We start from the raw sequence: 27,513 nt of genomic DNA, 5'->3' as shown, positions 1-27,513 counted from the left end.
GTCTGAAAAATGGCAGATGAAATTCAACATCGACAAATGTAAAGTACTCAGTATAGGAAATGTAAACAGGGAAACCAGATACCAGATGAACAACGATGCCATAGAGAAATCCGACTGCGAGAGAGATTTAGGAGTAATGATAAGTAGGAACCTTAAGCCAAGTAAACAATGTGTTTTTGCTCGTAACAAGGCTAATAAAGTACTTGGGTTCATACAAAGGAGTGTTAGTTACAAGACTAGCGAGGTCATCCTAAAACTGTATCTTGCTCTTGTGAGACCACACCTGGATTACGCAGTTCAGTTCTGGTCACCGTATTACAGAATGGATATAGAATCCTTGGAAAGAATTCAGAGGAGAATGACAAGACTAATCCCGGGCATTAGGAACCTTGAGTATAGAGACAGGTTAAAGCATCTTAATCTGCACTCCCTTGAGAGACGTAGAGCGAGGGGCGACCTGATAGAGGTGTATAAGTGGAAGGCAGGACTAAACAAAGGGGACATTACAAAGGTACTCAAATTATCCAACCAGGAGCGAACTCGTAACAATGGTTTTAAATTGGACAAATTTAGATTTAGGCGTGAAATAGGTAAACACTGGTTTGGAAACAGAGTAGTGGATGAATGGAACAAGTTACCAAATATCATCATTAACTCGAATACGCTGAATTGCTTCAAACATAGGTTGGATGCTCATATGAGCAATAGGGGTTGGGTGTAAACGGGACTGCCCAGTATGGGCCAATAGGCCCGCTGCAGTTTCCTCCATTCTTATGTTCTTATGTTATATGTATACAAAATGACTATAGCTAGTTACTCCTATAAGAATCTAGGTTTCAATAAGACCAATTCACTGATGAAACCCAAAATATATACTTGAATAAATTCCTTATATGAGACTCAGTTTAGCTCCGTTATATAAATCATATTTTGTTTGTCTATCCGAGGAAGTAGAGAAAAAGTATTATATAACTGTATAATATTTATGCTTGAGGTTTGGTGGATGGGCCTCGTAGCTCTTAATGGTGTAAGAATCATGAGGTAGGAGGGATTCTTGCCACTTACGAGTCTAATGCATCATCTTATGCCGTCACTGGCTGACATTTATTGCCGAAAACTTCCACGTGTCCGAGGTATTAAGACAGATGGCCCTACATGAAGTGCATCTTGTGTCTTCCTCTTCCTCCGCTACTTCTTCTTTCTTCCTCCCTCTTCTTCCTTCTTTCCTCATTATTCTTTCTTCTTCCTCCTTCATCGCTCCTTATTCTTCCTTCCTCCTCCATCGCTCCTTATTTTTCCTTCCTCTCCCTCCTCCATCGCTCCTTATTCTTCCTTCCTCTTCCTCCTCCTTATTCTCCCTTCCTCTTCCTCCTCCATTGCTCCTTATTCTTCCTTCCTCTTCCTCCTCCATTGCTCCTTATTCTTCCTTCCTCTTCCTCCTCCATTGCTCCTTATTCTTCCTTCCTCTTCCTCCTCCATCGCTCCTTATTCTTCCTTCCTCTTCCTGCAACCTTTCTTCTATGGTTATCTCTTCTTTTTTGTTGCTTCAGCCTTTTATTTTAATTCTTCTTTCATATTATTCACACTTTCTCTCCCTCTCATCCTTTCTCCTCAGAGGACTCCTTCTCCTCCTCCGTCTCTCCCTTATTCTCATCTTTCTACCCCCCCTTTGTCCTCCTCTTTCACTTTTTTTCCTTGACGTGTCACCCTTACACCCCCCTCCCTCCTAAATGCCCATCTCTTTTTAATCATCGTCTTCTCTCTCTACTCCTCTTTCTCCTTTCTCATTTCCTTTTCCTCCTTTTTTATCTTCCATCCGCCTTTCCACTCATTCACCATCCCTCTACCTCTTCAAATTCTCATTTCTCGTAAGTAAAGAATACAGTAAAAATTCCTCCTATAAAAATTTGTATAGTACGAATTCTATATACAGTATATCACAAACACAAACAATGAGGGAGGCAAGCTGGCCGGGGTGGGAGGTGGGAGTGACCTGAACCCACAAAGTTTCCACATCTTCAGGTACATTAACAACTAGGGGTGATGGTTTGAGGTCACTGGGACAGTACAGAACTACACCCCCACCTCTCCTGTCCTTTCTAAGGTGGTGAAATAACTCATAGTTTTCTATGGCACAGATCTCAGGAACAATTTGCCACGCCTCGGTAATCGCCACAATACCTGCACCAACTGACTTCACTGTGACACTGACCTCCTCCACCTTGTTGCATAAAGATGTGACAATGGATAGCAATAGGGATGGTAGGCTGTACCATAGTCACGGCACTTCATAGCGAGCACACTGTCTTACTGGCGCTGGCTTAACTTTCTTATTCTTGCTCGGCGTGATGAAAAGGATTCGTCTGGGAATGCGGCGACCTCATCTGCAGCCGCGGTTGTGAATGATTCTCAGCGCCTTTTGTAGAGTGATGGTGTGGGGTAGGGGATAGCCAGCACCAGATTTCAGCTGGAACTGGTCAGTGCGTGTGTGTGTGTGTGTGTGTGTGTGTGTGTGTGTGTGTGTGTGTGTGTGTGTGTGTGTGTGTGTGTGTGTGTGTGTGTGTGTGTGTGTGTGGTCGTTTTTCAGAGTGTTGTGATCTCAAGAGTTTTTGTTTATATTTTAGTTTGTTTTTCTTGTTTCTTATGATGCGGTGAAAGTTGTGTGTTGTGGGAGCCTCCGTCAGTGTTGGGAGTCAGCCTCCGTCAGTGTCGTAGGAGCCTCCGTCAGTGTTGTAGGAGCCTCCGTCAGTGTTGTGGGAGCCTCCGTCAGTGTCGTAGGAGCCTCCGTCAGTGTTGTGGGAGCCTCCGTCAGTGTCGTAGGAGCCTCCGTCAGTGTTGTGGGAGCCTCCGTCAGTGTTGTAGGAGCCTCCGTCAGGGTTGTGTTCACCTCATGGCTGCCTGGTTGTGGTTAATATTTCCAGTGGTTCGTCTATCTTCTTCGTGTTCTGTGTGGCATTTATCTGTGGAGGTTATGGTTGTTTTTTCTGATGACTGTGTGTGGTGTGTGTGTGTGTGTGTGTGTAAGTTTTGCCTGACTCTAGGAAGATATTTTGTTTTGTATTTAAGTCCTAATTAAGTTCTGATGTTTTCTGGTCGACACAGAACTAATCAACACCTGTCACGCTTCTCTTTCCGACCAGGTAATATTTGCATTATACGATTATACAGGATTGTACGGTACATATTACACATTTGTCCGTTGTTGTACGTAGTGTGTTGTACGTAGTGTGTTGTACGTAGTGTGTATGTTTTAAGTACCACGGAAGCATTCTAAAAATTTTCATTGTATAGTTAGTTATTAAGTTTTTTTTTTTTTTTAGGGTAAATTAGAAGTTATGTTTTGGGGCTTGGGTCATTATTTTTGGTTTATGATCATTTTAAAAGTTTTTAGTCCACGTGTCTACATCTTGTATATCTTCAATCTAGTAAATTCCCTGTTATTTCTGTGTGTGTGTGTGTGTGTGTGTGTGTGTGTGTGTCTGTGTGTGTGTGCCTGTGTCTGTGTCCACATTTTACCATTTTATGGGTGTGTTAATTTATAAGAAACAAATAAAAAGCTACATTCAATTTTTATGTATTTGTTCACAAGTAAAAAAAAAATCACACATTAACTTAAATTTTCCTTCATAAGTTTTATAAATGTATTAGATTTAATTCATGTTCGTGTGATATAGAGCAACTGACTCTATTATTTTGTGCCTTATAGAGTTCACAACCTTTGTATCTTATGATTATGTATGAGTGTGAACTTAGGTGATCTGGGAGTACACTAAGGTCGAACCAGAGACTGTTTAATAGAAGGCGAGGGGTGTATCCACCTAACCTAACGTAACCAAAAGTGAAATTAAAGCTTTCGTTACAGTTGATGAAGTCAGAGCTGGAATTTATATTCTGAGAATATTCACCAGGGAAATTGTGGAGAGATTTGTAAAGAAAATTCTCTGATGAAAAACTGTATCCAATTTCGAAAGGAAATTGGACTTTACAAGAGAGAGAGAGAGAGAGAGAGAGAGAGAGAGAGGTAGACAGGAGGTGATGGATTTATTTCTGGATAAATTGTCTGGAAAATAACTAGACAGAAGAATAGGAACGAAAGGAGATAAACACACACACACACACACACACACACACACACAGGAATACAGAAAGGGAGACATAGAAACAAAAAACTGAACGTAATTCACAGAGAAAGTGGAAGGTAATGAGTGACTGGCATACCTGACTACATTACCTGTTCACGTGGAGGGTAAGAGAGGAGCTCTATTCACACCTATAAATACTGCACCTGCAAAAAGGTGTCCCTGATAGCTTCCTAATTAAAGACCTTTTGAGAGCGACGGCGACACATACTGCTACTAAAATCACCAGGAGCTTTTGATCTTGTAATGGTGAAGCTTAATGTAATCATGGTAGCTGTTTAATACATCGTCACACCTAATATAAATATCTTCAGCAAAACATAAAGTTCCTCTGGTTCTGGGTATGTATACATCTGAGTCTATGTATGTTTGAAAGAAATTTAATTGGCTTATGTATACGTATAGACAGTAATTCCAACTTTATTTACTGTGTATTAGTTCCACCTACGTCGTGTAGTTCGCATCAATAACATGTTATATGAAACTAACATCTCGGGTTAAAGTGATTAGCTAAGTAGAGTTCAGGGAAAGAAGGTTAATGTTCCCCAGGTTTGATCCCCGCTATGAGTAAAACAGTGAGCTATAAACACAAGGGCGAGTTATTTATTGGTCAGGTTATTTACCGTAACTCCGGGGTTAAACTCGTGGGCCCGGGGATAATTTATGAAGTAACTGTGAACATTCTACCACACACACACACAGACACACACACACAGACACACAGACTCACACACACACACACACACACACACACACACACACACACACACACACACACACACACACACACACACACACACACACACACACACACACACACACACACACACACACACACTGGAAAGAGAGAATTGAATTAGGAAAAACAAATAAGATTCAAGGGAGAAGATAAATAGTGGCGCGAGAGTAAAGTTCCACAACACAATTAAAGTCTTTTAATGACAATCTTCATTTAAAAACACTAATGTTACTTTGATCTCCTGCGAGGCATTCTATTCTGTCCTGTTTCTCTGTCAACATTTCTTGCTTCTTTTTCCTTATATCACATTCTCTTCTCCTCCTCCACATTTTATCATTGTATTGTATATTTTCGTTTCCTGTTTACTTCTATCTCTTTTCTTTAATTTTCTTATTTGTTTGGTTATCGAGGAATTCTTAATTTTCTCTTAATATCTTCGTTTCTGTATCTCCTTCCTTTCTTTCTCTATTAATTTATTTTTTCCTATTTTTTCCGATGTTTTTCCTCGTATTTTCTCTTTTATTATCATTCCAAAATATTTTCCAGTTCTGTTTTATCTCTTCTTACGTATTTTTCTTGGTGTCTCTTTATTTTTCCTATCTCGAATTCCTCCTTCTAATTCTCACTGTTGAACAAATATTGTTTTTCTTTTCGCTGTCACCCAACATCTGCTGCCTCACTCCCACCTGTTCAGGAAGTTTCAATCTATGTATTTTGACTATATAACTGTGACTGTATAAATGTATAATTGTAACTGTAACTGTATAATTGTGACTGTATAACTGTAACGTATATGTATTTATATTAGTTATTTGTACTACTGTCTCGGCACTTTGGTCTATAATGAGTGTGAGGGTTTATTATCTGAAGATAAAGTAACATGCAGGTGTGTGTTAGATCATAATTATACCTGACGTACCTTTATGGTGGTGGAGGCGAGGGTGATGATGGAACTACAGCTTGCATGTCTGTTAACCTGAGACAACATAGTGTAGAGGTAGAGTATAGGTGTTTTATCATACCTCTATACTTGTTAGTCCATATAGTAACAAGAGTACAAATGTTTTATGAGCCATATATAGGGTGTGATACAGTATACAATATGTAGAGTATAATATAGTTACTTGTTAAATAATGGAATAAATTCATAACCGCTAACTCGGTAAAATTGACCAAATATGACTGGTATACAAAATTCTGAATAATTTTTTTGTATCTTTCAATAAACAAAAAAAAAATATTTATAGCAAAGCGCAAAAAAGAAAAAAAAACAGTTCACCAAAACATTTAAACTATGTAAACTTTCAATAATATATTTTAAACTTTGTGGAGCTGTGTACATATAGTAAGTGGTTTAAACATTCCTCGATACTTGGTGAAAAGAACCTACAGTTACCAACACTCGTGGGGAAGAATGTGAATAAGAGTGACGGTAATGATAACTGATATCTATAATAGTGTGTAGAAACTGCAATAACATTAATGGTAATGTTAAGGGTAAAATATTTATATTGATATCACGACAACTACTGCTTCTAATTATAATAGTAAAACCTAGAAAATCAGTTCAGTTAAAGATAAAAACATTTCTTCAAACCTCATGCATTTCTCTAACCTATATTTAAATGTATAATATACACTTCATTATAATACACTCTTATTATTCATAAATTTTCTAATGAAAGCTAAATCATGTATTTCACTGATGAAGTTATTGGAAGAGCATAGATCAAGAGTAATGTGAAGCACCATCTTGATCTAAAGTCAATATGTTACCAAGAATCATTTAAGGCTAAGAAAGCGGATTAATCGCCCGTGATATTTAGGTTATAATCACAACATCACAGGTTTTAATGTACTTATGCTTCGGGCTGCATCAACATGTTTTCAAAGAGTAAAAAAAATAATAATAATAAACCTATGATTAGGATAAGTTCATTAAATCCTCATATGATACACGTTGAGTTGGTAAGGAGTGACGGTAACATTAATAAGGGCGAGGAGAGAGAGAGAGAGAGAGAGAGAGAGAGAGAGAGAGAGAGAGAGAGAGAGTGTTATCTCCCCTCCCTGATGAAGGTTTGAGAAAATACCATGAAATATTGCCAAAAAAAATGTTGTCTTCTATGTCACTGTGCTTATCGGTAAGTCAATAAGATATTGTAAAAGACCTTTCAAGTGATTTATAGTAAAGCGACACATGAATGGTCTTGTTCGCCTACTTGCACAATACCAACACGAGCAACCAACAGCGTCTGGCGAACAACCTTTCCACGCAATTATGACACGTTTATGAATATTGCATCAAACGTACGATCTCCAGCCTTCGGACAGGCGTAGCACTCTTTGATGGCAGCAACCTTAATTACCTCCGGGCGAATATTGATTACCTTGATCTTCAGGTGCGAGGTGTGGGGAGGAGGGAGTGTTGGGGGTGAAGTTGGGGTATGTACTATCGTGCACCAAAGTCGTGTCCACTACCCAGCCACAGTGAGGGTTCGAATTGCCTTGAGTCTGAAGTTTCGAAACAGCTGGGGGAAATGCCATGGTCGGCCAACAGATGTCGCCCACTGTGTGTGTGGGGGGGGATAGAGGAGGTGGGGGTTAGTCTAGTAACAGGCTGTGTGTAGGTGGAGCATAACATCGTGAATTCCGCAATCACTGATAACAATAAGAATGTCATGAAGATAGTTAATATTATTAAGCATGGTGAGAGATGTGTAACGGGTAAATAAAAGCACTACAATGACCATATCTCTGCCGTTCATGGCTACGACGGTGCGACTGATGGGCACACCAGTAATTAATTCTCCGTGACTACCATTACTGGTAGTCACGGAGAATACACAAGTTGTTACCAAGGTTGGCGCCACCCACACCAGGGGAAGGAGGTGATGTCGAACACTGAAACATGCCGAGGTCTCATTCCTACCATCGTCGTCACCAACAGGTAAGTCACATTAATTTGTCACCATAGCCCATGTTGTCCTTATACTATTGCAGGGTGTCCCATGAGTGACAGCAGATATTTGTAGAGGTGAAAGAATATGTGATATTGAGTTGAAAATCTTCTATACACATAAGCATTTTTCTTTATTCTTTAGGCGTGAGGTGGGTTGTAAAAATTACTCAGGGCAAAAATTTTGCCATGTTATATTTTATTTTCCTTGCCAATTGCAGCCATACTGTGTGCTGTTGTAATCCTTATTGGTGGATTACATAAGGCCTATTAATAGCGTGAAAACCCGTTTGAAGATTTTGTAATGTTCCATAACTTGCATTAAACAACATCATACGTTCACGAGTTCCAACTCCGCGCCTAGCCTCCCTCCCTTCCCCCCCCCACCCAACTATTAAACCTCATAATTTGAGCATCGTGGGTTACCACACCTAAACACTAATCGTCTACTTATTCTCTCCCCACACTCCCCCTCCACCATCCCCCCACTCCACTCCTCCCTCCCCCACCTCTTCCCTTCATCCCTCCCCCAAGACTAACGTCAATCGAACATTCCATCCCATCACATTACCTTACCCTGCATTCCCCAACCCCCCTCCCCCTATTCTACCTATGGCGATGATTTGAACTACTGTAATGAACAGTCATAGAACCGACGACGTGGCTCCTCCCCCTTGTATTTAGAGTTAAAACCTTTGCAACAAAGGTCAATCCCACGTAACTTGAGCCTGATTAAGATATGTGGAAAAGCAAGCAACACCCATGGCCAACCCCCTACCCCAACCTAAAATCATAACCACCACGTCTCTATCTCCATCCGTTTCCCTCTATCTATAATAAAAAGTGTAACCCTACTCAGAAAAAATAATGACTGGGCCCTCCAAACAAATTAAAGATGAGGTGCACCCCACCCAAATAGAGATGGGCCCTCCATTTCCTTTCCCCTTCTTTTCTCCACATCCTTTCCGCCCTCCCATCGCCTCAGTCACCCCAACCTACCACCCAATACCATGCAGTGGGCAGAAGGCCACACACTTTCTCTCCCCCTAAAAGTCTGTTCCGTTTAACCCACATTCTTTCACTACTAAACCTTCTTCCCCCTTTCCTATATTTCGCTATCTCTATCTGTGTCTCCCGCCTCGACTCCGCCATTTGTAATGGTTGCCTTGCGTAATTTGTAAAATCCACCTCACGGCTAAACGTAAACCGAAAAATCCATATATGTATTGAAGTTTTATACTCAGAATCACATATTCTTTCACCTCTACAAATATCTGCTGTAATTAGTTGGACACCCTACTATAATTATATGACAGTTGTTATATGAGCTCCTTAGTTAACTTCACCATAAAAATATGGTGTTTGATGTGCTATGCGTTTGGTGGTCATATTTGCCGCACGTTACCTTACTCGGTTATGTTACACCCCCAGTTGCAACCTGGGAGTTTGGGTTGGGTAATGTAGTATTTTGAGCAGAAATGGAATTCAGAACGACTCAATGAACATGAAGAAAAACGTTTTTATATAACGAACCCTAACGTAATGTAACCTATTACAGTTATATGTAATCTGGGACGAACATGTCATAGCTGAAAATTGTCAAAGAAATATGTAAAGCAGTGGAAAACCATATATTTTGATTATCGGCGAGGCTAACTACCTATAAACAATTAATATTTGACGATTGGCAAAAGTCCTGGGAAAATGAACCAACAAGTCATAAGCTAAAAATGATCAAATTATCAGTTTATCCTTGGTCATCATCAAAACAATCCTCTCGACATCACGAAACTATTCTGAATCGTCTAAGAATTGGGCATACGCGATTGACGCATGGCCAACTCATGTCTTCCCCTAATGGAGCCCCACCTATATGCTCCAACTGCCGAACACAAATAACAGTCCAACATATTCTCATTGAATGCCCTATTTATAATCGGTATCGAACAATGTGCTTCACTAACCCTACAATGTAAGATATTTTAGCAGAGACCCCAAAATTTTCCTTAAGTTCAGTTTTGACCTTTTTGAAATACTGTAATCTCCTCCAAACAATATAACACTAAATTATAGAAACACAAATATATGTTAACTAATCCCTCTGGCCAGCCCTAGGAAAGACTCAAATGGGTGTCAGTGGTCTGGTTAAACTAAATCTTGATGATGATGATGATTATCGGCGAATGTTCACTCTACAGTCGCAGGGGTGGTGGTGGAGGTTTGGGGGGGGTGGGGGTGGAGGATCCACTTGCAGTTCACTATGAATACATGAAATAGGAAGGGTTTCTTGGGCAGTTGATCCAAAAAGATTTACCAAAACGTTATGTCAGAGTAATAATACTTAACCTAGGTGTTACTAATACCATTAATTTACTCTAGTATATAAAAGCCTGCATCAGTTACCACAACATAATATTACTCTGCCATTTCAGATATGCCTGCAGGACGAGCAAATTCGTCGGCAGTGATTGCTGAGCGAGGCCAAATCATCGGGATGTGGAGAGCCGGGGCAACTGTGCCGAACAATGCTGTCGAAGTGGGGAGGAGCACCAAGACGATTAGGAGGTGGATCCGCCGGTGGGAGGAAGAGGGCTCAGTGGAGACGAAACCTCGAAGCAGGAGGCCACGAGTAACGTCGGCAAGGATGGACGCCATGATCGTGGCAGCTGCAACGGCATATCCAATGCGAACATTAGTGGAGCATACAAGAAATCTGGGCCTCAACTGCCATCACATGACGACGAGACGCCGACTTCACGAAGCCGAAGCAAGGCAGTGCTGGCGGCTCCCCAACACACACTACCATGAGAAACACATTCAACATCGCGCAGTGAGTGGTAGGGTGTCAGTGTCATTCTGGGGGTGGATGTGGGCACATGGGCCAGGTGAACTGGTCAAGATCAATGGCCGTTTCACTGGTGAGCAGTATGTAGACATCCTGGAGCAAGTGCTAATTCCTACAGTCCGGGCTATGGCAGTTCCAGCCCCCCACACTATCAGGCTGGTTCATGACAACAGTCCCATTCATACCAGCAACATAGTGAAGGACTACCTCCAGGATCACCCTGAAATTGAGGTCATCGACTGGCCAACACTAGGATGTGATATTAATCCGATTGAACATATTTGGGCCATGATGAAACGTGATTGGGATATTGGGGAGCAGCGAACCTGTGCAGCAATAGAGGCCAAAGCTTACGACGTGTGGGAGAGTATACGTCGACGACCAGGGGTGTGCCTGAAGCTGGTCGACTCCATCCCTAATCGCCTTGATGAAGTCCTGAATGCAATGGGTGGCTGGACCAAATACTAAGATGTGTGTATTGGTGTATTGTTTGGATTTTAGTATTGTTTGTAAATGCAATTAATATATATTAACTCACCTACAGTGTTATCTTAAATCCATGTCCCTAATGATGTCTTAAACTATATTGCATGAAAATTCATAACAAAGTAACTTAATAGCCACAAATTATGTATTGTGTGGTATACAATAATCTGTATGACACGTCGTGGAATGTGTTGTCTTATAACACAATGTAATTATATAGTTACAATTGCTACCATCATTGAAATGTTCATGATGTTCAGCACACAATATTAACGGTAACTGAGCACACTCCAAAATATATGAAGCTTGCATATTGTGGTGGAGTGTTTAAACACTGGAACTTGGAAGAATTGGAACAGTCACCTAGATTAAGTCTGAATACTATTTTACAATACTGATAACTTTTTCACTCCACTCTTTTTAACATAAGTATATAATTATATAATATTGCATATTATCATATATTTATTAAGCAAGGGATGGGTGGAATATAAATAAATATTACCATAATCTCTCTGTCGGAATAACAACAAAATTGTGACGTGGTCGCTGAGTAAAACTAGCTGACCAAGGCCCTTCACCCTGATCCTTGCATATTTCACTTTTATCCTTAGTATATTCCATTCTTTAAAGTATCATTGTGACCTGAGCGGCAATAAGCACCCAGGGCACTGCACCTGTTCCATGAATTCGTAACCATAAAGAAACAACTGTAAGCCAAAACGTAGTTAAAAAGGCAGCATGAAATTATGGTGGTATAAATAATAAATAAACCTGCCTCTCATCCAGCCCCCACCTCCTCTATTCCTTCCACCCACACACACACACTACAGTGGGCGACATCTGTTGGCCGACTATAGCATTTCCCCCAGCGGTTTCGAAAGTTCAGACTCAAGGCAATTCGAACCCTCACTGTGGCTAGGTAGTGGACACTACTTTGGTGTACGATCGTACAGTACAAGTACACACAGTACTTGTTTCATATTCTCAGTTTACACGCACAGTGTACCATGTGAATCTTTAATCTCCACATACAATACACTCATAGTGCTTCATATTTGTTTGTTTTTTATCAAACTCTTAAGTGAGGCAAATTTTATATCCCTCCCCCTACAGGAATTGCCTAGCTTATACTACAGGTAGTCAAGGGGCGACTTAATTGAAGTTCATTAACAACTCAGAGGGCATTACTCAGTCGAGGGTTCATACCTGGAGCTGGTGGACGTGCCCAATAGCCTAGCGGAGCGGGTGGTCACAGCTTATGGTTGAAGAAGCCACAAGTTCGGAAAATTGTCAAGGCAAACTTTTTCTGAGTTTGTAAACTTTTTCTGAGTGTGTAAACTCTTGGCACACACTGCCAGAGAGTGTGACAGCACCGAGAGTGAGCTCCTTCAAGACCAGACTTGACCAACACTGGCGCAGGTGCAGATACATTCTGGAGCCAGTTCTTGCACAGTACTTGCCAATGACGACATGCAGCCTGTCTGGCAATGAGGATCTGTTTGGTGGGGTTCTTGGCCAGCCAGATATTTGCCGCAGCCCAGTCACCCATTCACCTCAGCCAGCTTGCCATTCACCTAAGCCAGCCAGCCGTTCACTCCAGCTAGTCAGCCGTAAACCTCAAGCCAGCCTCAGAGAGTCACACAATCTAAAAGATATAACAAACCCTTCCCCATATCCACACACTCTCCCTCCCATCCAACCACCCTTCCTCCCACCCACCCCCTCCTCCCATCCACACACCCTACCTCCCATCCACACACCCTACGTCCAACCACACTGAATTGGCTGCTTGTGCAATTAACCAGGCCGTTCACATATATTTATTATTTGGGTTTAAGTAACGAAACCCAAACGGTAGTTCCTTGTTTTATTATAAAAGGGTTGTATATATAATTCCTGAGTGTAGATCGACCGTAAGTTCCACTGTTTAGGAGTGAATGAGAAAGGGACGGCGTTGATGTATTATAAACGTTAGGTCACGTCCTTACGATATTACTTTCTGTGAGCGACTCATGAGTAGTGACCCAACGAGGGAGAACGGTATGGGTACGTCGTTCCCCCTCGAGGGAAGACGGAGCCATCTACTGCGGCTCTCAAATAACGTCTTCCTCTAGTCAAGGATATCAAACTACTGCTCGCTTTAGGTGGCCAGAGAGCCGGCTACCTTATGCCTTTACTCAGCATAGTATGACGCAGCTTCCCGTGGGCACACCTTATCACGTGCATTGAATATGTCACCTCATAGCCAGTGGAAAATTACAGGGTGGTGAATCTGAATATAATATCAGATGTATTGACCCATTTATATAATGTGTTCTGTTGATGAGACAGGGGCCCATTACAGCACACCCTTCCTCCCATCCACATACCCTACCTCCAATCCACACACCCTTCCTCCCATCCACATACCCTACCTCCAATCCACACACCCTTCCTCCCATCCACATACCCTACCTCCAATCCACACACCCTTCCTCCCATCCACATACCCTACCTCCAATCCACACACCCTTCCTACCCTTTTACACACCCTAGAAAGAAAAATAAATTAATATTTGATGATTTTGATATTCTTCATGAGCAAAGAGCGAGTCATCAGTCGAACATTGGGCCGTATTGATAGTCATTACGACGATAATGACGATCACGATCATCATCTCGATGATCGTGTGTCGGGATGCAACCACCCAACGCTGAGTGCCATATTCCTAGGCACTTACATGAGCGTGTAAACACGGCAGCTCGTGTCGGATGGCAAAATTTTTTTTGGCCATGCGCGTGTGCCAAATGTATTATTTCACATAATTAGAAAGACGATTTAGAGAGATATTTAGTTGTTATTTTATACCTGCACAATTATATATTGTAAAATATATTTTTTTATAAAATTGAACTTTATTATCTGTTCGAAACAAAATAGATAATTTTTTCATCTGAGTACTTGGCAACAATGTTTGCGCGCGGGTTATCAAACATGGAGGTAGTAAGAAAACGTTCTGCAGCTTTGTCTGAAACCCAACACATGGCACTTTAGCGCCATATTGAGCAAAGGCCAATCATTGAAGACAGGTCTACAAGCAACACCATAAATGATAGGAAAAGAAAGGCCTGAAAATATCAATTGTAAAAATTAAAAGTAAATAGATTTTTTTAACCAAAGAGTGGTGTTGTGTGTATTATTAAAACTGTGATGTAGCCGAGTATTGCAGAATTTTAGAGCAAATTATTTGTATTGATAGTAAGCTGTACTTATTCTTTATTTTATTAGTGGCAGTAAATATTTAAGTTAAAGAATAAAGAAAATGAAATCTAATGCTTACTTATGTCGTCATATTTCTGCCTGACACACACAAGACCTTGTAGATCATAAACCTTAGCTTATAATAAAGAAAAAATAATAATAATCAATAGTTAGAAACGCTATATGTACAGTATGTTGTGTTGTCAATAGTAAGAGAAACAATTGAGACCCTGCAGTTGTGTGTAAATGAGGCAGAAAGTCAGATCATCAACCTGGGACTTGGTCACATATGGCAGCATGGTCTACCATTGAACAACACATTATGCTTCCAATATCTTCCCAGGCGGTAGTACCTACTTGCCTCATTCGGAAAACATAAGTGAATTTCGTGGTTCAGATGGTTGAAATTTTATTACTACTACGACAAAATATTGTATGAATGAATAAAGATAAGAAACATACCAAATGATAACAGAAGTAATTGTTAATTGAAGATGAGGCTCACAGCACAGAAGTCATCGTCATCGAAGTCGGAGCTGTGGTGTAAACATTCAATAATGTTTCAAGTTCATAACAGTGTTGTGAAAGTTCATTTATCCGTATTAACACTTCTTTAATTGTTCTTATCAAAAAATAATATAATTCGACGTAGACATCTGTAATATAAAGTGCTGGAAGAACTTTCATAAAATATAATGATGATTATTATTTGTCGTAAGGCAGCTATCGGGTGGGGGTAGCCACCCGATATTGTTTCCAACATTTCAGGGATATGCGTACGGTTCCCTTCCGATACCTCGTTTATCGGGATGACTATTAATAGACCAGCACGAACACTATCAATTGGCATTGTGCTTCGTAATGACTATCAATCCGGCCTATTAACTCACGTCTCACGGCCTAAAACCCCAAATAATAATAATAATAATAATAATAATAATAATAATAATAATAATAATAATAATAATAATAATAATAGTAATAATAATAAAATTTGTAATGGAAGTATTACGCTTATGCTAACCGTGGAAGCCAACTGCTTGTTTGGTTGTGGACTAGTTTAGTGAGGTAAGAGCGGATCGTTGACGAAGCTTCGAAACTCATGACTAACTATCGTTAATAATTCAGTTTTATTTTAGCTATTGGTGGATAGAAGTGATTTAAGAAAATTAATGAGATTATAGATGACGGACCAATCGTGTATGGTGTTCTTTCCGCCGTCCAGTCGATTATTTTCATACGAATCAGTAAAGCGAACCAATGAATTAAGGAATCGAAGCACCTTGGGCTCGCCACTCGCCAATGATCATTAGCGGTACGGCAGTGGTGGTGGCAACATGTGTGTGTGTGGTCATACAGTATTTGATCGCTATTTCCATGTTTTACGTTTGCTGTTTAATAATAATAATAATAATAATTAACGGTTTATTGAAAAGGCAGCCAGAAGGCTGAAAATATACAGTTACATATTTGGGGAATGGGTTACGAATTACAAATAATATACAAGTAACATAAGTGACACAAATAAGACATATAATAACTAGATGGGGAAAAGCTCAAACTACAGTTCATTTCAACATAGTGACAGTGTAAGGGCAGTGTTTACTGGGAGTGAATACACTGATTTATTACAAGTTATTGATAATCTTTACAATGGTTGGGACTGGGCTGTTCTTATAGCGATCAGTTCGTGCACGTATGGGCTGGATGCGGTTGTGGTGTCGAACAGCAATTCTCGGACAAGGATCTCAGGTGGTAGTAGGAGCCGGTGTCGGGGATGGTGTAAGCTTCTTACCAAATTTGCAGATGAGGTCGTTGTGATGGTCAGTGAGAGTCGAAAGGTCAGTGTGTTGAGCGCTTCTTGATATGTGGAGTAGGAAGGGGAGAGAATAATCTTGCACGCCCTCTTTTGCACTTTTTCTAGGCGTTTACGTTGTGTGGCATTTAGGAGGAAGACCAGGTGGGAGGCATAGGTGAGCTTGGGAAGTATGAATGTTGTGTAAACACTGAGGAGCTCGTGCAGGAACTCCGAGGGACTTGAGTCGGCGGAGGAGGTGGAGACGGAAAGTATAGGATTTGACAACTTCACTGACGTGTGGTTTCCAATTTAGTTTGTTGTCTATGGTGACGCCGAGGAGCTTCTGGAATCTACAACCTGGAGTGTGTTCGGACCTAGAGTAATGGAAGGAGGTGGGACAATGTCGGAGGAGAGGTTGATGTGCATAACCATGGTCTGGTATGGTTGATGGTGACATGGTTGTTGGTGGCCCAGTTTTGGAGACTGTTCAATAAATCTGAAGGGCGGTATAGTTGGGAGCAGAATTGTTGACGCTGATCCCAATGGTGGAGTCGTCGACATATTTCCAGCGAGCAGGGGTTTCTCTTAGGGCATCATTGATGAGCATAAGGAAGCAGGTGGTCCCATCTTGGTGCCTTGGGGACGCCACAGGTGAGTGACTGAAAGGTGGAGACAGCCCTCGGAAGCGTACAGCTTGGCGTCGGTCACTGAGGAAGTCTGTAAGCTATGGTATAAGACTTCTCGAAGCCCGAGGTCAATAGCTGTTGATGATTATATTGTGGTCGACTAGGTCGAACGCTTTAGTGAAATCAATGAAGGCGACAGCTACAGACGTTTTTCGTTTCTCGAGATGGCGGTATATGTAATCGAGAAAGCTGACAAGACAGTGAGTGGTGGAGGAAGTTTTCATGTTGCCAAGTTGCTGGTCTACGACTCCTGCAATATCAGCATAAGCCCAGTCGAACACAAAACTTTCACAGATTAGGCTGGGTATTGGGGTGATTGCAATAGGTCGTAGCTGATTTAAGGATTGTGGGCTGGTTGACTTGGGCACTGGTGACACATAAGAGGTCTTCCAGTCAGCTGGGCATCTGTGACTGAGAAGCATTGATGATGGAGCAGAGGGTTTAGCAAGCTCCGGGAGAACTCCTTGAAGAGTTTCATTGGTAAGTCACTGGGGGTGGTAGAGCGTTTTAATTTAGTTTGTCCAGGCGTTTTGCTACGTCAAATTTTTCTACTAAGTCAGTGGGAAGGGGGCTGGTAGGTAAGCAGGAGAGTGGTTGTGTCAAGCCGTGGGAGCGTCTGGCATATAGTAGCGAAATGGTTATTTGTTTGCTCAGCTGCGTCAACATTAGTGAGATGGCTAAGGAAGGAGGTGTCTTATTGTTTAGTCCACAGAGTTCTTTAAGCTTACCATACCATTGACTGATGTTGGTCTGCTTCAGGTGTTTGTGGCGTCGTGAGGACTTCCAGGACTCTACGTTGTGGTTATTAGCAGTTGAGTGAAGGTAAGGTGATAACAAGTTGTGTTGTTGTACTGTGGGGTCCAGGGAGGAGGAGGCGGCGGTAGTGTAGCTCTCCGCCGTGTGAACAGGAGTTGTGGATGCCGTGGCTCGGACAGAAAATACTGCTATTAAGAAGGCTATTAACCAAAGTTAGCATGTGGATAGATAGATAATACTGCTATTAAGAAGGCTATTAACCAAAGTTAGCATGTGGATAGATAGATAATACTGCTATTAAGATGGCTATTAACCAAAGTTATCATGTGGATAGACATAAAATACTGCTATTAAAATGGCAATTAACCTAAGCTAATATGTGGATATTTGAATAAAATCCGAGAATTAGTATCGATACATTGTTGTTGCATTGCGGGGTACTTATCCACCTGTACTGGGACCTTGATTTTGTATGAATTTATTGAGTAAAAATCATACATACATACATGAGGGTTATCGGCCTGGTTATGTCATGTTAAACACCTTGTTCAGTTGAAGTTTTTGTTTGGGTAAGAGTGGTAGGTATCGTCACCGGGGCCCATATGCTGCTATTGCTGAAGTAAATTATGTAATGGGATCACTAACCAACATTTCCAATATAATTATTTGCCCTTAATAGTGTAAATACCTAGCGCGTCACTTGGATCAATTCAATTCAATTTCAATTGTTTATTCCTTGATAGAGGAAGCGGGATCCTAGTGCTGTCACTAGGTATCCCTGTACAATAAAAAAAGCAATAGTATAAGGACAACATGGGTTATGCTGACAAATTAATGTGACTTAACTGTTGGTGACGACGATGGATAGGAATGAGACCTCGGCATGTTTCAGTGTTCGACATCACCTCCTTCCCCTGGTGTGGGTGGCGCCAACCTTGGTAACAACTTCAGTATTCTCCGTGACTCCCAGTAATGGTAGTCACGGAGAATTAATTGGTGTGCCCATCAGTCTCACCGTCGTAGCCATGAACGGCAGAGATGTGGTCGTAGTGCTTTTTGTTTACCCGTTACACATCTCTCATGCTTAATAATATTGACTATCTTCATGACATTCTTATTGTTATTAGTAATTGGGGATTTCACGATGTTATGCTCCACCTACACAGCCTGTAAGTAGACTAACCCCACCTCCCTACCCCCCCCCCTTACACACACACACACACTACAGTGAGCGTCATCGGTTGGGCGACCATAGCATTTCGCCCAGCTGTTTCGAAACTTCAGACTCAAGGCAATCTGAACCCTCACTGTGGCTGGGTAGTGGACACGACTTTGGTGCACGATAGTACAAGTGAGGGAGTGTTGGAGTGAGGGTGAGGGAGAGTTGGAGCTGAGGGTGAGCAATGTACGAGTGGAGGGGGGGTGGGGGCATGGGGGTGAGGATGGGCTATGTACGAGTGAGGGTGTGGGTCTGTATATTGATCTCCACGTCCCACCATACACACACACACACACACACACACACGCTATCCCAAACACTCACCCACTTTCCCGTCACATCTCCCACGCTAGAACAAGGAAGTGTGACCCCCACATAACCAGGTCAACAGTGGAGCAGGACGGTTCTGGTACTTGTTTAGAGGAAGGTCGTGACAAGAAAAAGTAAATTTGCTTTTGTTTTGGGGGAATAGATTGGTTGGGAAGAATGTTAGAAATGCGTTAGGATGTGTGGGAAAATACTGTATTGGTAATCAAATAATGACAATGGGAGGGGAATTGAAAGGTGAATAAATAGTGGATAGATAAGTTGTAGAGACAGACAGACAGACAGACAAAAACAACAGGATAGTTATACAGAAAAGAACAGAGAAGCGAGAAGAAAAACAACAACACATTTCACCAAACAAAACACAGGAAATATCTACCCAACACAGTGTACAGGTAGAGTACAGTACTACCAATTCCGGCCGGGTACTCATGCGTGCGGGAACTGAACACAGCTGCAAATTTAGTTACCGAGACTTTCATGTTGGTGTACAATGTTTACCTAATAGACTATCCCCAGTGAGGTCCTTGTTACTTTTTTGAGACCTTCACCGCCTACTGCATTTAGTGTTTTGTTTTTTTAGCAATAAATTCCTATCGTGCCTGAAAACAGCTTTGAAACACCAGGTATATGATCGTGGCGACCTGTGGTGTAATGGTCAGCAAGCTCGCCTCACAAGCGAGCGGACCCGGGTTAGATCCGAGGGCAGGGTGAAGCTATGGGCAAGTTTATTTACGCCATTTGCCTCTGTCTACCCAGCAGTAATTGGAAACCTGGATGTTAATCGATTTGCAGATCGTGTTAGGGGTAATGGTTAGCCAGTGTAGTTGGCGATTTGTCCGGTCTTCTCGGACTTTTCCTTGACACTGGGTCATGCAACTCGTTAACTTGGGGTGTGGTTGTTGTGTTGGCGACAGCTTCTACACATTAAACAAATTCTCGCCTAGGAGGCCCTTGGGCCGGCCATTCTCGTTATACTAGAGGCAACCATTATTATAACTATTACAGTATCTATAATTAAACCAATAAATTATACCCAAAAATAAACTAGATTATAGAAACAAATATATTGCGCTTTTATGTCAACTCGTCATTAATGGTTGCGAGGGGAGAAATTATTGTGTGATAAGAATCAATCACATAAATGGCCGGAATAATTTATTTCATATCGAGACGGTGATTGATTACAGCTCGTATGAATGATGGTAGTACTTGATATACCCCTGGCTGTGTGGGCGGCCAGGTGTACCCCCGTGGACAGGTTAAATACTAAACAGAACCAAGAATGTTTATTTTTCTATATCTGTTTCTTACTTTTTTTTCCTTTATCTCTCTTCTTTCACCTAATGAAATCTCAACTTAGCCTAACCTAACACATAACAATGAATCTTTAGATAGGTCAAATAGTTAGGTTATATAAAGGTTAGTTAGGTAAGGTTAGTTAAGGTAAGGTTAGGTTAAGGTTAGGTTGAGAGGCTCTTTTCCAAAGATACACACACACACACACACACACACACACACACACACACACACCACACACACTGCAGAGATATGAGCGAACTTGTGTCTCTTATAAGTCTCGATAACTTGTCTTGTTGAGTATGTGTGAAATGGTTGTTAGTTCTTTCTCACTTACTATATCGATTCCATCTCTCTCTCCGGTTTCAAATGACAAGACCTTTCCTCATTACCTGTTGAGATGTTCTCCTTATCTTCCCACAGGCCTCTCCCATTCTCCTCTGTTAAGACGTTCTCTCCTCCACAGATGTCCTCCTCCTCCTCCTCCTCCTCCTCCTCCTCCTCCTCCTCCTCCTCCTCCTCCTCCTCGCTATCACTCTTAACCAAACTTTAATATTCCCCACCAAAATGCTCGCTCCAACTTTGGCGGAGAAATAAACTGAGAATAAAAGTGTGACGGTAGAAATAACAGCGATATTTTTGTCATCAACCTCCTGCCTCTACCTCCCTGGTTTATATTTTTTTTTTTGGTTTTCAGTACTTTTACCATCTCTGTCTGTCTGTCTGTCTCTGTCTGTCAGTCTGTCTGTCTATCTGTCTGTCTGTCTCTTTGGCTGTTTCTCTTGCGCTGTCTGTCTGTCTCTTTCTCCAAAACAATAACAAACACAATCTCACCTTTCCAACAGGAGAGAGAGAGAGAGAGAGAGAGAGAGAGAGAGTCAACTCCCTCGTGCATATTATTCTTGCCAACACAAGACTTATCATTATCTACTAATTACACAGTGGTGATAATAGCTTATTATCTCAACAAATAATATCTGTTAACAACTTCCAGTAAGTTGCTGCAATGTACATAACTTGTCCCTGAGATGTAAATTTGGACAATTTGGCGGCTTTAAATAATTATATACGACATTTAAACACTGAAAATTTTAATGGGAATAATTCGTGTAGTTTGTATGTTTAAAAAAAAAATTGTTTTTTTTTTTTTATTTCATGATTTTTTATAGTATTTTCAGTAGATATTTTTGGTAATATGTGAACCTAACCTAATCTAACCCAACCTAACCTAATCTAACCTACCGTAACCTAACCTAACCTAACCTAATCTAACCCAACCTCACCTAATCTAACCTACCGTAACCTAACCTAACCCAGCCTAACCTAATCTAACCCTCATTCACATCACATTATCATTAAGGAAAGTCCTGATATATGATGCGTTTTCTTCCTCCTTCTTTATTAAATCTTTCTTCTTTTATTTGTCATTCTATTTTGCTTGTTTATTTTATTTATTATTTTTTCTTCGATTTCTTTCTTCATTTGTTTTTAGTGTTAATTTTGTATCTATTCTTCTTCCTCTTCCTCTTCTTCTAACACCATCTACTCTCTTCCTTCCATGTCTTCCGTCTCCATATGTTCCCGTTATGAAGCATTATCTTGACTCAGCGTGAGGAGTAATAAAGCAACTCACTCGGGGTTATTTTTCTCTTGTAGTATATTAGAGGTAATCCGGGGCTTTGATGGGATTTACTTCATTAAAGAATTAAATCCGCTTCTTGGACAACATCAGTTATATTATTTAATCCAATTTATTATATTTAATTGAAAGATAGTTATGTTTATTTACTGTAAGTGTATCAATAATATTTTAACTGTATAGATAGCTAACATAACTACTTGTAACGTAAAGGAACACTGATATAAGCACAAGGAGACAAACTTTCCTACGGCGCAGCTTTCACTAATGTATCGTTATGGAGGTAGAGGAGAACGCCAGAGTTATAGATGCATGAAGGAATTTTGCTGTTGACTTAAGTGGCTTTGACTTACTGAGGGAGAGAGAGAGAGAGAGAGAGAGAGAGAGAGAGAGAGAGAGAGAGAGAGGAGGGAGGGAGAAGGGAGAGGAGAGAGAGAGAGAGAGAGAGAGAGAGAGAGAGAGAGAGAGGAGAAGGGGGTGTGAGAAGGAGAGAGAGAGGGAGAGCACACATATATATTCATGTTCTTTGTTACCGAGGATTGAGTTGTGTAAATTCTTTGATGAGTTGGTACCCTTTTAGCCAACGTTAATAACGCTTATATTCACTAATTGCTTGTTGACTAACAGTCATTAAGATACAATCAGAAGGTTTATTCGGATGCCGGTAGTTAATTCATTGGTTATTAGAGTGGAATGAATGGTTGTGTCCAAAAGCGATTTCAAACTGTGGCCGACAAGTCTATAATTTACGGCTCTTTCATCATTGTGGCAGAAGACTTGGTGACTAGTGTGACTGTGCTGGATTACTGCCTTGGTGTAGGTAGTGAGGATGTGCACATTATACCTGTGTTCCTGTAATGGTTAATATAGAAGTAACATTTTGTAATATTATCTTTATTTACGTCCATAAACACAGAAGACCAAATGAAAGATGTTTATTCCTTCAAATTATCATTTTTGTTATCAATTCCAGAAGTCATGAATAATGCTGATAGATATCTAAGATCCAGGAATGATTGTGTTTATCTGTTTATAAGGAATTATATTTCTAGTTGTATAAGTGTTTACGAGGAAGTCATTAGTACTTTCAAAAATTAGTCTGTAAATTGTTCCCGATACTTCTGTTTGGCGAAGAGGCGCCAACTGCCGCCCACTGAGTTATTAATAGACAAATATGGAACCATCTGACATATCTGGATGGTAGTGATAACGAGCTGTACACCAACTAGCTCCCGTAGTGACACACACTCTGGATATTACGTTAATGGTTATTACCTAGATAATGACGTGACACTGTAACATTATGTCACCCGTTGACATAATTTTCTACTTGTTAAGTATCACACGTTCCTATTCCCTCACGAGAACATAAGACCAATTTGAGAGACAATACAACCACGATATGAAGATACAACTATGGCAGTATTTTAGTGCTGGTGGACATTTATCACACTTTCCCCCCAAGGTGATGTATGAGTCAGGCCTTTGGTGAGAAAAACTAGCGAGCTCTGGCGTGTTTATTGTACATTATCATAGTTTATCGCGGCGGGTGGCGGGAAGGTCCTACCGTCATTAGCTCCGGTAAAGGATAGCCCCTGCACTTTATGGTTATGTAAATGAAAGACAAAAATAGCCAAGAGATTCAGAATTTAAGTGTTACGAGATTTCAGAATTTGTGTTGCAGATTCAGAATTTAAGTGTTACGAGATTTCAGAATTTGTGTTTCGAGATTCAGAATTTAAGTGTTACGAGATTCAGAATTTAAGTGTTACGAGATTCAGAATTTAAGTGTTACGAGATTCAAAATTTAAGTATTACGAGATTCAGAATTTAAGTGCTACGAGATTTTAGAATTTAAGTGTTACTCAAGAGACACAAAAGCGAGATACAACAACTGAATAGAAATGCCGCTTGATTAGTGTTTTATGGTTAGTATCAGAGTTAATGGTCAATTGATCAACAATCACTGAAGGTAAATTCTATCAAATAGTCATTAGTGAGGGAAATTATGATGTGTGTGTGTGTGTGTGTGTGTGTGTGTGTGTGTGTGTGTGTGTGTCAAATCGTGGCTGTTCTGGATGTGTTCATGTGTAAGTTGATACCGTGTCTGTCAATATTTTAATTTTATTTTTCTGTTGTTTCCTCTTTTATTTTCTCTCATTTTTATCTCTCCTATTCTCTCCTCATTATAACGGCATCAAGAAATCATGTTGATAAGTGTTTCCGTCACGTGGCTGTTATCAGTGGTAACCAACACACATCCTCAACACACACACACACACACACACACACTCACACACACACACACACACACACACACACACACACACACACACACACACACTCACTACATCACCACAACTACAAATATTAAATTTCTCATAACTTTTACAATAAACAAGCAAAACTGACATCCCGTGTAAACTTTCACAGGTTAACTTTCTTTTCGGTGAAAATAAAAATGATGCTTGGCCAACTTTTTCTTAATACAGGTGAAGGAAAGATAAGAAATTACAAACTTTCTGGGGAAAACTTTCAGGAGAAAAAGTCACCGTAACTGTTGGTAGAAAATATGGCTATAGTTGTGTGTGTGTGTATGTGTGTGTGTGTGTGTGTGTGTGTGTGTAATAATAATCAACGGTTTATTGAAAGAGCTTGGCAGCCAGAAGGCTGAAAATATACAGTTACATATTTGGGGAATGGGTTTCGAATTACAAATAAAATAATATACAAATAACATAAGTGATATAAATAAGATATAAAATAACTAGACTGGGAGAAGCTCAAACTACAGGGCATTTCAACATAGTGACAGTGCAAGAAGTAGTTTACGGAATTTTTACAATGGTTGGGACTGGGCTGTTCTTTTAGCGATCAGTTCGTGCACGTATGGGCTGGATGCGGTTGTGGTGTCGAACAGCAATTCTTGTCCTAGGGATCTCAGGTGGTAGTAGGGCCGGTGTCGAGGATGGTGCAGAAGCTTCTTACCAAATTTGCAGATGAGGTCGTGGTGATGGTCAGTGAGAGTCGAAAGGGTCAGTGTGTTGAGCGCTTTGATATGTGGAGTAGGAAGGGAGAGAATAATCTTGCATGCCTCTTTCTGGAATGTTTATGTTGTGTGGCATTTAGGGAGGAAGACCAGGTAGGGGAGGCATAGGTAAGCTTGGGAAGTATGAATGTTAAGTATACACTGAGGAGCTAGGGTGCAGGAACTCCGAGGGACTTGAGTCGGCGGAGGAGGTGGAGACGGAAACTGGAGGATTTGACAACTTCACTGACGTGTGGTTTCCAATTTAGTTTGTTATCTATGGTGACGCCGAGGAGCTACGTGGAATCTACAACCTGGAGTGTGTTCGGACCTAAAGTAATGGAAGGTGGGACAATGTCGGAGGAGAGGTTGATGTGCATAACCATGGTCTTGGTATGGTTGATGGTGACGTGGTTGTTGGTGGCCCAGTTTTGGAGACTGTTCAATAAATCCTGAAGGGCGGTATAGTCGGGGCAGAATTGTTGACGCTGATCCCAATGGTGGAGTCGTCTACATATTTCCAGCGAGCAGGGGTTTCTCTTAGGGCATCATTGATGAGCATAAGGAAGCAGAGTGGTCCCATCTTGGTGCCTTGGGGACGCCACAGGTGAGTGACTGAATGGTGGAGACAGCCACTCGGAATCGTACAGCGGTGTCGGTCACTGAGAATGTAAGCCATGGTATAAGACTTCTCCGAAGCCCGAGGTCAATAGCTTTGTTGATGATTATATTGTGGTCGACTAGGTCAAATGCTTAAGTGAAATCAATAAAGGCGACAGCTACAGACGTTTTTCGTTTCTCGAGATGGCGTTATATGTAATCGAGAAAGCTGACAAGACAGTGAGTGGTGGAGGAGGTTTTCATATTGCCAAATTGCTGAGGGTCTACGATGAAGGTCCCAAGTGTTCCCTGAAGAAGGCAGTGATGGGTAGGGAAACACCGGGTAACACTGAAGTCCATTTATTAACGGATAGGAGCAATACAAGTGGTGACTAGCGTGTGACTTGCACGACCCACAGAGTCAGACTGAGACTGCCTTGCCATATGGCAGCCTCGGGGCAATGGTGCCACATAACACGTGCAGTGTTGCCACGTAATTACATATATAATTGCTACTCAGCACAGTAGCTTATTTACAAGGTTGCTACTCGACACAGTAGCATAGATACATAACCTGCATACGACTCCTGCAATATCAGCATAAGCCCAGTCGAACACAAAACTTTCACAGATTAGGCTGGGTATTGGGGTGTTTGCAATAGGTCGTAGCTGATTTAAGGATTGTGGGCTGGTTGACTTGGGCACTGGTGATACATAAGAGGTCTTCCAGTCAGCTGGGCATCTGGCTTGACTGAGAGAAGCATTGATGATGGAGCATTGGGGTTTAGCAAACTCCGAGAACTCCTTGAAGAGTTTCATTGGTAAGTCAATGGGGGTGATGCGTTTTAATTTTAGTTTGTCCAGGCGTTTTGCGACTTCAAATTCTTCTACTTAGTCAGTGGGAAGGGGGCTGGTAGGTAAGCATGGGAGTGGTTGTGTCAAGCCGGGGCGTCTGGCATATAGTGCGAAATGGTTATTGGTGTGTGTGTGTGTGTGTGTGTGTGTGTGTGTGTGTGTGTGATAATAATAATTAATGGTTTATTTAAAGTTCTGCAGCCAAGGCTGAAAATATACATTGGACATAAATGACATTACATACATTGACATTGGTGGTTTACAAAGCCTTCATTAGAGATAGGTAAAGGGAATAATGAACATACAGATTAATGTTTACAGTGGAGGTCACGTAGATCTTGTGCTGAGGTGTTGAACAGCAGACACGTAGTTTATTAACTCCCTCACAGATGGTGTTATGAGGATCACGTGGTGTAGTAGTTCCTCACAGATGGTGTTATGAAGGGCATCACGTGGTGTAGTAGTTCCTCACAGATGGTGTTATGAGGGCATCACGTGGTGTAGTAGTTCCCTCACAGATGGTGTTATGAGGGGCATCACGTGGTGTAGTAGTTCCTACAGATGGTGTTATAGGGTATCATGGTGTGTAGTTCCTACAGATGGTGTTATGAGGGGTATCACGTGGTGTAGTAATTCCCTCACAGATGGTGTGTGTGTGTGTGTGTGTGTGTGTGTGTGTGTGTGTGTGTGTGTGTGTGTGTGTGTGTGTGTGTTTATCGAGCGATATTATTACATACGTAGTTTTTTAAAATAGCTAACAAAAATACTAAACTCAAATAGTATATTAACTCAATCTTTAGAGAAATCATCAAAATAAATTTATATAACATCCTAAGTTTTTATCTCCTACAAAACTGAGTTATTTTTAACATAAAGATAATAACTTATCATATGTAT

At 41.0% G+C, this 27,513-nt stretch overlaps 1 protein-coding gene across 1 annotated transcript in view; it reads right to left on the bottom strand.

The window, feature by feature from the left end:
• Positions 1-2,680: 2,680 nt before the first annotated feature.
• LOC121867853 overlaps positions 2,681-27,513 on the bottom strand; it is a 117,737-nt gene continuing 92,904 nt past the window's right edge. Inside the window, exon 3 of the mRNA XM_042367977.1 lies at positions 2,681-2,898. Within this exon, the coding sequence (XP_042223911.1) occupies positions 2,681-2,898 (218 nt within the window). The remainder of the gene's footprint in view (positions 2,899-27,513) is intronic.

Source organism: Homarus americanus, unplaced genomic scaffold (genome assembly GCF_018991925.1).
Source record: "Homarus americanus isolate GMGI-L3 unplaced genomic scaffold, GMGI_Hamer_2.0 scaffold37032, whole genome shotgun sequence".
Classification (NCBI taxonomy): Eukaryota; Metazoa; Arthropoda; class Malacostraca; order Decapoda; family Nephropidae; genus Homarus; species Homarus americanus.
Note: the sequence above shows the minus strand (reverse complement) of the source record. Positions and strands in the feature narration are given on the sequence as shown.